Source organism: Vicia villosa, unplaced genomic scaffold (genome assembly GCF_029867415.1).
Source record: "Vicia villosa cultivar HV-30 ecotype Madison, WI unplaced genomic scaffold, Vvil1.0 ctg.003593F_1_1, whole genome shotgun sequence".
NCBI lineage: Eukaryota > Viridiplantae > Streptophyta > Magnoliopsida > Fabales > Fabaceae > Vicia > Vicia villosa.
The window spans coordinates 201,520-215,847 of record NW_026706249.1 but is presented as its reverse complement, the minus strand read 5'-3'; the positions used below and the strand labels follow the sequence as shown (position 1 = coordinate 215,847).

General features: G+C 31.6%; 1 protein-coding gene across 2 annotated transcripts; it reads right to left on the bottom strand.

Moving 5' to 3' along the window:
* Positions 1 to 9,096: 9,096 nt before the first annotated feature.
* LOC131641256 (glycine-rich RNA-binding protein 1-like) lies at positions 9,097 to 10,246 on the bottom strand. Of its 2 annotated transcripts, none has more exons than XM_058911561.1 (2): positions 10,078 to 10,246; positions 9,097 to 9,796 (listed from the first exon to the last, which is right to left on the bottom strand). In XM_058911561.1, exons 1-2 carry the CDS (start codon positions 10,189 to 10,191, stop codon positions 9,296 to 9,298), a joined length of 615 nt encoding a protein of 204 aa, XP_058767544.1. In that variant the 5' UTR covers positions 10,192 to 10,246; the 3' UTR covers positions 9,097 to 9,295. The 2 variants fall into 2 exon arrangements, with proteins under 2 accessions (XP_058767544.1, XP_058767545.1); XM_058911562.1 differs by lacking the exon at positions 10,078 to 10,246 and adding an exon at positions 9,924 to 10,071.
* Positions 10,247 to 14,328: the final 4,082 nt, after the last annotated feature.

The following is a 14,328-nucleotide window of genomic DNA, read 5'->3' as shown; positions in this document are numbered from 1 at the left end:
GGGATTAAAGTTATATAATGATTGATTTTATAAAACGGACCATTTAATAGATAATTAAGAAAAAATATTTTAAAAAAGCAACGTTTAAAGAATAATAATTTATTAATGTTGATAAATGAATTATGTAACTATATAATGTAATTTAAAAGTTCATTAATTTTATTGTGAAAATCTTAAAATTAGTCTACTATAAATTTAGAAATAAGAAATAAATATATCCCAAACTTATATACTAAATTTAAATTTTATGATTTTTATTTCTATTTTATTAGATACCGTTAAAATTGGAATAGGAATGCAAATATTTTTATAAGTTATATTTTTCTAAATTAAAGTTAGAATTGGAATAGAAATATGATTATTATTATTATCATTATTGTTTTAATTAATATTATAATTATTATTCATAGTTTTATGATTATTATTATTATTAGTCATAATTCATTATTATCATTACATGAGTAATTTGGAAGAATGTGAGTTAATGTAAAAATTAAATATAATTCTTATTATTATTATATTTAATTGATATATTTTTTATGGTAGAATTTTGTGATGATGACACATAAGCACGAGGCTATGATAACATGACACATAAGCAAATATTAGGGTTTTTGTCAAAAGTTGTCATCATGACAACTTTACATTTATATTAAGTATGTAACACCCGTATATTTTAATTTTTAATTTAAATGGAAATTTAATTAATAATTAGAATTATAGGTGGTTGTGGGAATTAAGTGGAAAAGGATGGTTTATGGTGTTGGGCCAAGTGTGATGTTAAGGAATGAGGGGGTGTTATGTTAGTAAAAGTTTTATTCCAATTAAAAGGTTATTTTATAAAATAATAAGGAATGGAGAATAAGAAAAGGAACGTGAAAAGCAGAGCAGAGGAGATGAGGGATTGGGAAGCTGGTACGTGAAGAGGAGCAATGGAGGGAGAGACCAATCAAGAATCTTTGGCTAAGGTAAGGGGGGACTCTCCGGTTATCATCTATTATCGTGTTCTTAGATAATAATATTGATTAGGGATGTTGTTGAGTCAATTGGATTATATGTCGGGTTTATGGAGGTTATGAATTGATGAAAATTGCATGGATTATTGATTGATTATGTGTTGTTTTGATGTGTGATGATGAATAATGATGCAATTGATGATTAACTGCCTGTATATGACGTTTAGAGTCAGTTTTGGACTCAGATTGAGTCAGATCGCAGGATCTGACGCAGACCCGAAAATCTGTGAAATCGCCAGTTCGCGCCGCGTCCTAGTGTTGGCGCCGCGAAGGCGTACTTTTTCCTCGCATCGCGCCGCGTGCATAGGTTGGCGCCGCGAACGTGTTTGTGTGCTTCAGGTCGCGCCGCGAAGTCTTGGTTGCGCCGCGTGCTGTAGCGTTAGTTGTTTTCTTGAAAGTTAAATGATGTGTAACTTTCGAACCGTAGGTCTGTTTTTAGTGCCGTTTCGAGCACGATGAATCTTATGAGATAGCCTATGTTTTAAATGATGAAATGAGGTGTGAATCCAATTATTTTTAAATATGATTTTATTTCTTGGTGTATGATGTATTGTACATATATGTGATGAGATGTGTTAAATACATGATATGTTGAAATATTAATCATGTGACGATTTGTTTAATTGGATGATGTATTGTTGACATATATGATGAAATGTGACAATATAAGATGTTGTTTTGAAAAACATTATGATGTGATGATTTGTTTAGAGTCGTATGATGATGACTGTTTTGCTTTGAAATGATGTGAATACATGTGTGTCCTTATTTTTGATGATGATGACTGATGTGGACACTTGTCTGTTCTTTAATGATGATGTTGATGATGATTGATTATATTTGAATGATGCTAATGTATATAAACATACTTTGATGATGATGATGATGATGATGAAATGGGTATTTGATGATGTTACTCATTAGACTTGACGATGGTATAGTATGTTGTATATGTTGCATTCATTCATGTTCATTGATGATACTGTATCCATAAGGGTGTGTTGGATCAGTGAAGGGCATGATTCCCATTGTGTGGAATCTGTGCTGGCAGGGCCGTATCTTGATGATGTTGGATCGGTCATGGGTTATTCCCATTTGATGAGGTTAGTACCACATGCATAGTGTCAGTTCATACATATGCATACTTTTATAACATGATTGGATGTATTCCAGTGTTATAAATATTGATGATGTGTTGGTCGTGTGTTTTGTTGAATTAATGTTGAGTATGATTGTCTGTTTGAAAGATGTGTTCTGTTGATGTTTGTGTAAACGATAGATGTTCCTGATAATCTGAATATGATGAAATTGGGTGAATAATATAACTAGGATGTGTTGTTATTTAAGATGCAATAACATTTGTTAACTGTGATGAGACTCACCCTTACTGTTGACATTTTCAGATTGAGGATAGCTGCTTTCGACTTGGTGAGGATTAGCTCATAAGTCAGTGTATTAGTGTAGCGTCAGGTGTCATGCTCTGATATTGTAACACTGGGGGAACGTTAGATTAGAGTTTATGACGATACTCTATCGTGTTGTTATTGTATTAAATTATGTGGGATATTGCATAGATGATGTTATGCTTATCCGTATGATGAATTTTTCGCTGTGTAAACATGAGATGTTTATGTATTATGACAGATTGTTCCTTAGTGAAAGCATGACAATGAATTTATGATAATTTGTTTTAAATTGAATTGTGGCACCCTTGTTTTCATGTTTTACTCTGAAAATTATTTTATAAATTGCCGTGGGGTTTAGAAGGGTGTTACAATAGTGGTATCAGAGCAGGTCGGTCCGTCCGGCCAATTGTTGAGTCAGTTGAGTTGCACGACGGTTGAATACTGTCGGCATTTTTATTCCTTGGTATGCGACATGTGAGTGAATCACTGTCGGTACTTGGTTGTTTGTTGCAGGTGTGGGATTGAAACAAGTGGGGGAGAAGCTTCGCTTCTCGGTTATGTTTCAGTTGAAGAAGATTGATTCAGTAGGCTGTTGTTGGAAACAGTGCGAGCGTTGTCGGAGTTTGTTGTTTCCCGAGTTGAAGGTGACTTGGAACTAAGACTTCACTGGGAATTGAGTTGGAACATCTTGAAGGAAGGTGATTAGAGGTAATTGACAGTTATTGTAAGAGAAGGAGATTGGAGAGTTGCGATGTGTCAGCTCTACTGGTGTGTTGTGAAGTTGTCAGTTGAGTAGCCTTGCGTCTCGGAAGAGGTTCAGTTACGAGTTTGCAAGGAGGATTGTTGTCGTGATGTTGCAGAAAGCGGACTTCGGCGGGGGAATGTGTCGCTTAAGTTATAAGGATGTTTGGAAGTGAAGAGATACGATAAGGGGCTGTTTGGAATGTGATAGAGTTGAAGAGAATGAGTTTTGGAGAGAGATTTTCGTAAGCAAAACGCAGGAAAGTTGCTGAATAGCTGCGGAACTTCGAAAATTCATAACTGGAGTTCTAGACATCCGAATTGAGTTCCGTTTGAAGCGTCGGAAAGCTAACGAGATGAACTTTGTTATAAAAATAGTTGCAGCAGCTGTAACATATTTAATTGTGACAGGATGACGTTGGAAAGAGGTGGAGTTACGGTTACTCTTGTTCTTATAACTAGACTTGTTTATTGGTACTGCACGGGATGTCAGTGTCAGTGTTGAATGGATCGAAGGAATAATTAGAAGGTTTGTTGAGGAGTAATTTTAAGAATTGAATTTACCAATTGAGGATTTTTGGATATATCGTATAGAGTGTCGCTGCATGATATCAGTGTTGCATTTTCGGGCAATGATTGGAAAATTCATATCTTGAGTTCCGAGTGTCGGATTGATGTGCCGTTTGAACCTACGAAGAGGAGGGATTGTGTTCTAATTTATGGGAGAGTTATAAATACAGTAGAGTGACCCTATGAGGAAAGGTTCTGAAGTCGGTTATGGAAGTGTGAAACTTGTTGAATAAGAATGCTTACTACCGTGATTGTTGGAAACAAAATTGAGTGTAACATGTTGTTGATGAGATGTTCGGTAATAAGGATGGTTTGAGGGCCGATGAATTTTAGTGAAGAGTGCATTAGTAGTAAAGATGGGATAAACTTTAGAACCCTTGGAATCGTATTTGTGATGGCAAAATAACGATAAGTATAAAAGAAAAATTGTAGGGAATTTCTAACATTTGTTAGGAAGACTTTGTTGAGATTCCGAGTGGGATGATATTTGGACGTGAAAGATGTAATAGAATTTGGATTAAAACCACGAGTTATGAATGTGGTCTTGGTCTTGCAGGCTAATTGTATGGTTCAAAATTCGAAGTGTTTAGTGATCATAAGAGTTGAAGTACCTCTTTGATCAGAAAGGGCTTAATATGAGGCAGTAGAGATGATTAGAGTATATTTTTGGATTGGGATTTTGGTTTGAATTACCATCCTAATGAGGAAAATGTTGTGCTATTGTGTTGCGTAAGAAGTCCTTAAAATGTCGGTGCTAATGATGAATGAGTTGGATTTAATTGGACAATTTAGAGACTTGAGTTAGTATGTGAAGGCACTCCTAATAGTGTTAGATTGAGTATGCTAGAAGATGACTAGTGGTATTCTTGACGAGATTAGAGAAGGTCAGAAAGATGATGTTGAGTTGATCGATAGGTTGACTTTGAATTACCAAAGTAAAGGCGGTGAATTCAGAATCGACGAAAACGATGTAATGAGGTTGAGTGATTGGATTTGTGTAACTGATGTTTTGAGCCTCAGAAGGATATTCTATAAGGACACCGTAGTGAATTATTGGACTATGAAGATGTTAATGAGTTTGGGTGCAAACTCGGAAAATGGACACTATTATGTAGTAACGACGGTTTATGCTTAAATATGATTTTCAACTAATATTGACAAATTTAGGACTTGATCACCCTAAATCTCTTGTTGGTAGTAGATGGAATCATATAGAAGAGATAAGCTTGTTTTGTTACCTTAATGGTTTAAGATGTGATGAATACTAAGCCGTGAGAATAATCACTCACTATGTTGTGTGAACTTATGAAGAAGTGATTATGAAAGAGTGCAACATGGTGGATGATGACTTAAGACGGGTAATCAGAGTCGCGCAGCGAAAGTGTGATGTGGAGTAGTGTTATGAGTACTATTCGCGGGCAGTAAAGGCATTAATATGTCAGAAGCCTACATAGAACCTATGTGTTGATCTATATGTTGGATTTAGAATCCAGTGGATGTAAGGATGTCGTGTCAAAAAATTATAACTCTTTTGAATAATTGCCGAGATGATGAATATGTTATTACGGTTGTACGTAGTTAACGAGTATGTATCCGGCGAAATTAAAACGAAGAGTTGATGCTATATGACGTTGTAATAATTTTGTGTTGTTGTTAAGGGGTTATTGTAGATTCCATATATAATGAGGAATTATACTCTATGAAGGGAGAAATTGATTTAATTCTTAGAAAAGAGCGAAACTCAAATTGAGTTGTTTTGTAAGAAGTGTCGTATTGAGACTGATGAGCGTGATTATAATTACTTGTGTGCACTCGTTCCGATGGCCGGGATGTTTAATAGATGTAAAAACTCAAGAATATGTTTTTGAGTGCGAGTAAGTATTATTGAGTGGTAAATTGGTACCATGAATGATGAAGAATGATTCTTGAAACGAATGAGTAAAGAGAGTCGGAATCGGGTAAAACTCAGAAATCTATTTGGTATAGATGATTGTGATGAGTAGTCAGAGTAGTGCGGAAAAAGCGGAATGTAACGTGTTGGATAATTACTGGTGTGACTTAAGAGGAGTCAGATAATTGGAATTCAATGGTATAAGAATACGAGTATTGAGTTTCTTGAAGGAAGTGGTTGATGAAAAATGTAAGTATTACATTATCACTTAGATGGAAAAGTGTGTCTAAGGTTGGTATGTTTGGTAGATGGAATGCATTACTGCAGTGTTGATCAGTGTGATCATACTATGGATTGTGTAATTGTATTACTCAGTTGTTGAGTGTATATTGTATAGGCTATGCCTCAATGTTCTATTGTAGATAACCTTTTAGAGATATAATGAGTGGTACAACTTTTGATGGTCAAATGCGACGTAAGAACTGGGATTTAAATGTATGAAACATGTTCCCTGTTGGTGATGTCAGATGGATTTTGAGGATTGACCGATGGTAATGTTAATTGGGAGCTGAAGAGTCAGGTGGAGGACTCTTATACGAGCTGGTTACTTGAGGTATGTTTTCGAGGACGAAAACTCTTTTAGTGGGGGAGAGTTGTAACACCCGTATATTTTAATTTTTAATTTAAATGGAAATTTAATTAATAATTAGAATTATAGGTGGTTGTGGGAATTAAGTGGAAAAGGATGGTTTATGGTGTTGGGCCAAGTGTGATGTTAAGGAATGAGGGGGTGTTATGTTAGTAAAAGTTTTATTCCAATTAAAAGGTTATTTTATAAAATAATAAGGAATGGAGAATAAGAAAAGGAACGTGAAAAGCAGAGCAGAGGAGATGAGGGATTGGGAAGCTGGTACGTGAAGAGGAGCAATGGAGGGAGAGACCAATCAAGAATCTTTGGCTAAGGTAAGGGGGGACTCTCCGGTTATCATCTATTATCGTGTTCTTAGATAATAATATTGATTAGGGATGTTGTTGAGTCAATTGGATTATATGTCGGGTTTATGGAGGTTATGAATTGATGAAAATTGCATGGATTATTGATTGATTATGTGTTGTTTTGATGTGTGATGATGAATAATGATGCAATTGATGATTAACTGCCTGTATATGACGTTTAGAGTCAGTTTTGGACTCAGATTGAGTCAGATCGCAGGATCTGACGCAGACCCGAAAATCTGTGAAATCGCCAGTTCGCGCCGCGTCCTAGTGTTGGCGCCGCGAAGGCGTACTTTTTCCTCGCATCGCGCCGCGTGCATAGGTTGGCGCCGCGAACGTGTTTGTGTGCTTCAGGTCGCGCCGCGAAGTCTTGGTTGCGCCGCGTGCTGTAGCGTTAGTTGTTTTCTTGAAAGTTAAATGATGTGTAACTTTCGAACCGTAGGTCTGTTTTTAGTGCCGTTTCGAGCACGATGAATCTTATGAGATAGCCTATGTTTTAAATGATGAAATGAGGTGTGAATCCAATTATTTTTAAATATGATTTTATTTCTTGGTGTATGATGTATTGTACATATATGTGATGAGATGTGTTAAATACATGATATGTTGAAATATTAATCATGTGACGATTTGTTTAATTGGATGATGTATTGTTGACATATATGATGAAATGTGACAATATAAGATGTTGTTTTGAAAAACATTATGATGTGATGATTTGTTTAGAGTCGTATGATGATGACTGTTTTGCTTTGAAATGATGTGAATACATGTGTGTCCTTATTTTTGATGATGATGACTGATGTGGACACTTGTCTGTTCTTTAATGATGATGATGATGATGATTGATTATATTTGAATGATGCTAATGTATATAAACATACTTTGATGATGATGATGATGATGATGAAATGGGTATTTGATGATGTTACTCATTAGACTTGACGATGGTATAGTATGTTGTATATGTTGCATTCATTCATGTTCATTGATGATACTGTATCCATAAGGGTGTGTTGGATCAGTGAAGGGCATGATTCCCATTGTGTGGAATCTGTGCTGGCAGGGCCGTATCTTGATGATGTTGGATCGGTCATGGGTTATTCCCATTTGATGAGGTTAGTACCACATGCATAGTGTCAGTTCATACATATGCATACTTTTATAACATGATTGGATGTATTCCAGTGTTATAAATATTGATGATGTGTTGGTCGTGTGTTTTGTTGAATTAATGTTGAGTATGATTGTCTGTTTGAAAGATGTGTTCTGTTGATGTTTGTGTAAACGATAGATGTTCCTGATAATCTGAATATGATGAAATTGGGTGAATAATATAACTAGGATGTGTTGTTATTTAAGATGCAATAACATTTGTTAACTGTGATGAGACTCACCCTTACTGTTGACATTTTCAGATTGAGGATAGCTGCTTTCGACTTGGTGAGGATTAGCTCATAAGTCAGTGTATTAGTGTAGCGTCAGGTGTCATGCTCTGATATTGTAACACTGGGGGAACGTTAGATTAGAGTTTATGACGATACTCTATCGTGTTGTTATTGTATTAAATTATGTGGGATATTGCATAGATGATGTTATGCTTATCCGTATGATGAATTTTTCGCTGTGTAAACATGAGATGTTTATGTATTATGACAGATTGTTCCTTAGTGAAAGCATGACAATGAATTTATGATAATTTGTTTTAAATTGAATTGTGGCACCCTTGTTTTCATGTTTTACTCTGAAAATTATTTTATAAATTGCCGTGGGGTTTAGAAGGGTGTTACAAAGTAGATAGATATAAAATTGGGATTTAGGGTTTTTTTACAAATCATGAATCAAACAACTATTTTACGAAAAAAAAATGAAACAGTCACATACCGTAACAGCATTTCAAACAACAATATATTGAAGTATATGAGAAAAAAATAATCAGTTTAAGAGATATGAAGATACCTGGATGCTTTAGAGAATGAGAATGGAGAAATGATGACTGATAACTACCACGGAACAAAATGGAAGATGATTTTATCGTGAAACACATATTAGTATAATGACTGACCTTTCTTATTCCCTCAATTAAAACACAATTAATTTAATTTAAATCATAATAAAATATAAAGGGTAAAAATGAGTTTTTAATAAAATACTGAGGGTACAAATGGAAGAAAAGATAACAAGCTAAAAGCTAAAAAGCTACTTCAATTAGCTTTTGAGAAAAAAGCCAAAAGCTAATAAAAAAGCTACAAGCTAAATGACAGTTACCAAACAGAACTTTTTTATTGATAGAGCTGAAAAGCTAAAAGCTATTTTTTGTGTGTTACCAAACAGACTCTAAGGATGTAACATTCACTCAAACCATTTTAATTTTTATTAAATTATTAAATTATTTCTTTTAAAACCCTAAATTATTTTCATATGACTATTAAAAAATAAATAAAAACATCTATAATTAAAGGTTCAATGCAACTGATAAAACAGAAGAAATTAGAAGCAGTTTATCATTTCGATTCAATGGATCGTTTGTACAAAACTAAATTCGGATTGAGCAAAAACGAGACAAGAACACTAAACCATAACAAAACAAGTACGATATCCAAACTACTAAATCAAACATCTAAAGCAATATGACAATTTCATAATCATAAATCCCGAACAGGTATAACTTTAGTCTAGTCCCTCCAGTTTCCACCACTGCCCCCGTCGCCACCACGAGAGTAGCCACCACCGCCGCCACCACCATACCCTCTATCACCACCACCTCCACCGCCATATCTACCCCCACCACCGCCTCCACCGCCATATCTATCACCACCACCACCTCCACCACCATATCTATCACCACCACCACCACCATAACCACGATCTCTTCCACCACCATATCCACCACTTCCGCCACCACCATAACCACCTCCTCCACCGCCATAGCCTCCACCACCCCCACCGTTTCTGTTGTATCCACCTCCACCACCATAACCACCGCCTCCTCCTCCACCGTATCCACCACCGCCTCCTCCACCTCTACCACGTGACTGAGCTTCATTCACAGTAATATTACGACCATCAACATCTTGACCGTTCATCCCTTCAATCGCATCTCTCATAGATTGCTCCGCAGCAAACGTCACAAATCCAAAACCTCTCGACCTTCCAGTCTCACGATCCATAATAACCTGAAGAACAACCAAAACAACAAAAAACCTCTCAGATCTAATAACAAAAAAAACGAAAAACAGTTCCAGAACCGAATAGTAACCGATCAATCTTCGTCTCTTTGTGAAAAGATGAAGATGAACGTACCTATTGGTGTGAGTAACATAAGAATGATATGATATAGTAACAGAAACAGTAACAGTAGTAACAGTAACAGGATAGATCAAGTAACAAAGAGATCACAGATCAGAACGGAATTCGAATCCAGATCGTGTCAGATCCAAGCCTGCAACAAACGGACCTTGGAATCAGTGATTTCACCGAAAGTAGAGAACGCTTTGTTGAGGCCATCGCTATCGGTGGTCCAGGCAAGGCCACCGACGAAGCACCGGTACTCAGCATCAGAAGAAGCCATCGAAAACTCAATTTAGGGACGAAGAGGGAATAGATGAAAAGAAAGATATTTTAGGCGCTGAATGCAAGGGGTATTATATAGCTGAGTACTCCGTTAACTAGGTTACAGATTGGGTTAAAACTAGGGCTACGTGGAATCCTATCCTACTCATTCGTCAGGCTGTGGTATCGTTAAGATATTTTTCTCTCGTTTAAAATATCTTTGTCCCTATTACTACTATAATATTACTACTATAATAATATTCGTCTTTATTGTTTTAAAAAATAATTATTTATTGAACAATTAATACATATATTTTTCATATAACTTAGATATTATTTAATAAAATTAGAAATATTTTTTATAATAGAAATTAGGGAGTATTATAAAAATTTGTTTATTTTTACTTAATTAATACATATAGTATGGTATATTTGTTATAAAAAAAATTACAATGTTAGATTTCACTTTTATTTTTAAAATATTGATAAGATAATAAATATAAAGATTTTGATAAATTATACCATATATTTAATATTGTTTTACATTATTTATGCAGTATTTTTAAAATCAATAATAAAAATATTTTTTAAGATAAATATTTAAAATAGTTTTTTATTTATAGTATTACAAATTCTCGTTATGATTTTTAGTAGTTTTAATATATATATATATATATATATATATATATATATATATATATATATATATATATATATATATATATATATATATATATATATATATATATATATATATATAGGGTTAATAGTCATTTGCCCCCTGCAATAGTAGCGATATTCGGTTTACTCCCTTTTAAAAAAAAAATTTGTTTTACCCCCTATAATATTAAAATTGTAAGTCTTTTGCCCCCTAAGAGGGAAAATTATCCCCCTGTAAAATATATTTTTTTGATTTTACTCCCTGGTTTTTACACGTTTAGGGGTACCCAAATATTACAGGGGGTAAAACAAATTTTTTTTTTAAAAGGGGGTAAACCGAATATCGCTACTATTGCAGGGGGCAAATGACTATTAACCCATATATATATATATATATATATATATATATATATATATATATATATATATATATATATATATATATATATATATATATATATATATATATATATATACATATATATATATATACATATATATATATACATATATATATATATACATATATATATATATATACATATATATATACATATATATATACATATATATATATATATATATATATATATATATATATATATATATATATATATATATATAATCAAATATTTAAAATGATTGAACGAATATAATTAATTAATATTGTTAGAATCGGGTGACATCATGTATCAAATTTTAATTTGATACCAAATATTATCACTTGATTTCATTTAATTTAATGATATCTATTTTCTCACTTAAAATGTCACATGACAAAAATATTTGATCCCTAAATATATATATTTTTATTTAATAGTTAAAATCTTATAATATTTTAAAAATCATTTAATAAATAAATTTTTTAACTATATATGACCACATAAATTAAATATCTAAAATATTTCTCAAAATTAGACAAGAATTCTCAGCAACTAAACTATAAATTATTTACAGTATATATAGTGTAAAAATGATCATTAGATTGATTAATTAAAATATATTAAAAATTCTATAAAAAAGTCACTTGTGTTATTCTAAATTGATTGAAAATTCTATAAAAAAATCACTTGTATTATTCTAAATTGATTGAAAAATCTATAAAATAAATAAATTCTTTATAATTATTCTAAATAGGTTTAAATTCTATTAAAAAATGACTTCTAATTATTCTAAATAAATTGAAATTTTTTATAAAAAATCATTTATAATTATTCTAAATAGATTGAAAATTCTATTAAAAAAGAAATCACTTTAATTATTTTCAAATCCAAATTTTTTATTCTTAATATATATTTTATTTATTTTAATCTTAAATAATTAATTATGCAAAGTATATATTTATTTACATTTCTTTTTCTCCATTGATATTTTAATTTTATTTGTATGGGAGAATGTGATTTTCTTTTTCATTTAAGTAGATCAATTTTTTTAATCCATATAAATTTTTGCTACTATTTTTTTTTCAACAAAATTTCATATTACATGATTAAGGTGTTCAAACTAAAGACAAAAATTAAATTATTAAAACAACAATACTTTACAGTCTAATTTGGCTAGTATTAGACACTATTAGCCTACATACTATTTCAATTAATCAATCTTATAGACACTTTTATTTTTATAGAGGCTAATATAAATAAAAAAGAAAAACAATACAAAAGCGAGAGTATCAAAACCCTCTAAAAAAACCAAACTTAAAAGAAAGACAAAAACTTATTTTTTACAAAATCAACTCATGAAAACAAAGGGATAGAATTAAAGAAAATAGAAAATAGCAATGGTGTGTGTCAGGAAAATATCGTAAAGTAGATCAACTTTTTTAATCTATTTAATTGTTTGCAACAAATTTTTAATTTTATTTTTTTCAGCAAAATTTTATATTACATGTTTTAAGTGTTCAAACTAGAGACAAAAATTAAAAAATTAACAAAATAATATTTTAAAGTCTTATTTAACTACTATTTTTTAAATAAAAGGTTATCTCATATCAAAGAAAACAGTACAAAAGAAGAGGGGGACCAAACCAAAACCCTCTTAATGAGATAAGAACCTAAAGAAAGGCAAACCTAGCCTATTCTTCACAAAATCTGCCCTCAAAAAATTTGGAATACTACTATAGTTAGTGTAAGCAGTAACCGTTAATCCTATGTTTGCAAGAGAATCCGCACAAGAATTACCTTCTCTGAAAATGTGAGAGGCAACAAAGGACATCCTACCAATAATATTAACACTAGTGAATAATATTTAACTACTATTACTATTTCAATTAATCAATTTTATAGACACTAGTGAATCAATATTATAGACACTAGTGAATAAAGAAAACAAAAAAGAGTAATGGTGTGTGTCAGATAAATATTGTAAAGGGACGAGTTGGTTTATAATATTTAAGAAAGAGAAATAAGGATAGTTTACATACCTTAAGATGAAGAAACACTTGCACCAAATAATTTTTGTAGTGTACGAAACACTAACAATGATATTATATATTTATAGTACGAGGCCATGATGTATCTTGAATAGATAATTTATTTATCAATCAAATCTTTAACAGTTTTTCAAAAGACTAGGAAATCTATTCACTTAAAATATGTAATATTCATATGAAATTTTATTTAAAAAGTAGAAATTAAAATTAGTAGCAAAATATTATATGGACTAAAAAATTTGATCTACTTAAATGAAAATAAAATCATATTTAACCAAAAATATAAATTAAAATATCAATGGAAAAAAAGAAATGTAAATAAATAAACCTTAGAAAATTAAATATTAATTCGAGAATAAAATAAATGAAATATATATTAAAAATAAAAAATTTGGGTTTAGGAATAATCATAGTTGATTTATTTTTTTATAGAATTTCAAATCTATTTATAATAAGGATTTAATGGAAATACACCGACAGTGTAAAGCAGTTTTACACTGTCAGTGAAATCCAAACCGTTAACTTTTATAAATGTTTGACTTTTTCTTTAAATAACATTTAAAGTATTTATTTTCAAGGGTTGTGATGCACTGACTGTGTAAAGAATTTTACACTGACAGTGCACTACCTTTAAGCTCTTATAATAATTATAAATGATTTCTTTTTTTATAACATTTCCAATCTATTTAGAATAATTATAAGTGATTTATTTGTTTATGAAAATTTTGAATCCATTTAGAATAATTATAAGTTTTCTTTTTTATAGAATTTCCAATTAATTTAGAATAATTATAACAAAATTTCATATTACATATTTTAAGTAAATAGATTTCCTAGTGTTTTGAAAAAACTATTAAAGATTTGTGTTAAGAAATGTTTGGTGGTCTAACGCGCAATCTTATAAATCTGACTTGTAAGGTATGAGTTGCCCCCACTTATAAGCACATGTTCAGATCATATATTGACTTATGTGGGACTCTTAACACACCCCCTCATGTTTAGGACTAGACAACTGGAGTGTGGAAATAAATGGTGGGTGGCTTAATAGCGAAAACCTGATAGTAG

Excerpts from the sequence above, each read along its gene's own strand:
- LOC131641256 (XM_058911561.1), bottom strand. The coding sequence starts at position 10,191 with ATGGCTTCTTCTGATGCTGAGTACCGGTGCTTCGTCGGTGGCCTTGCC. Across the intron at positions 9,797-10,077 it reads GTGAAATCACTGATTCCAAG|GTTATTATGGATCGTGAGAC; the intron begins GTCCGTTTGTTG and ends GTTGTTCTTCAG.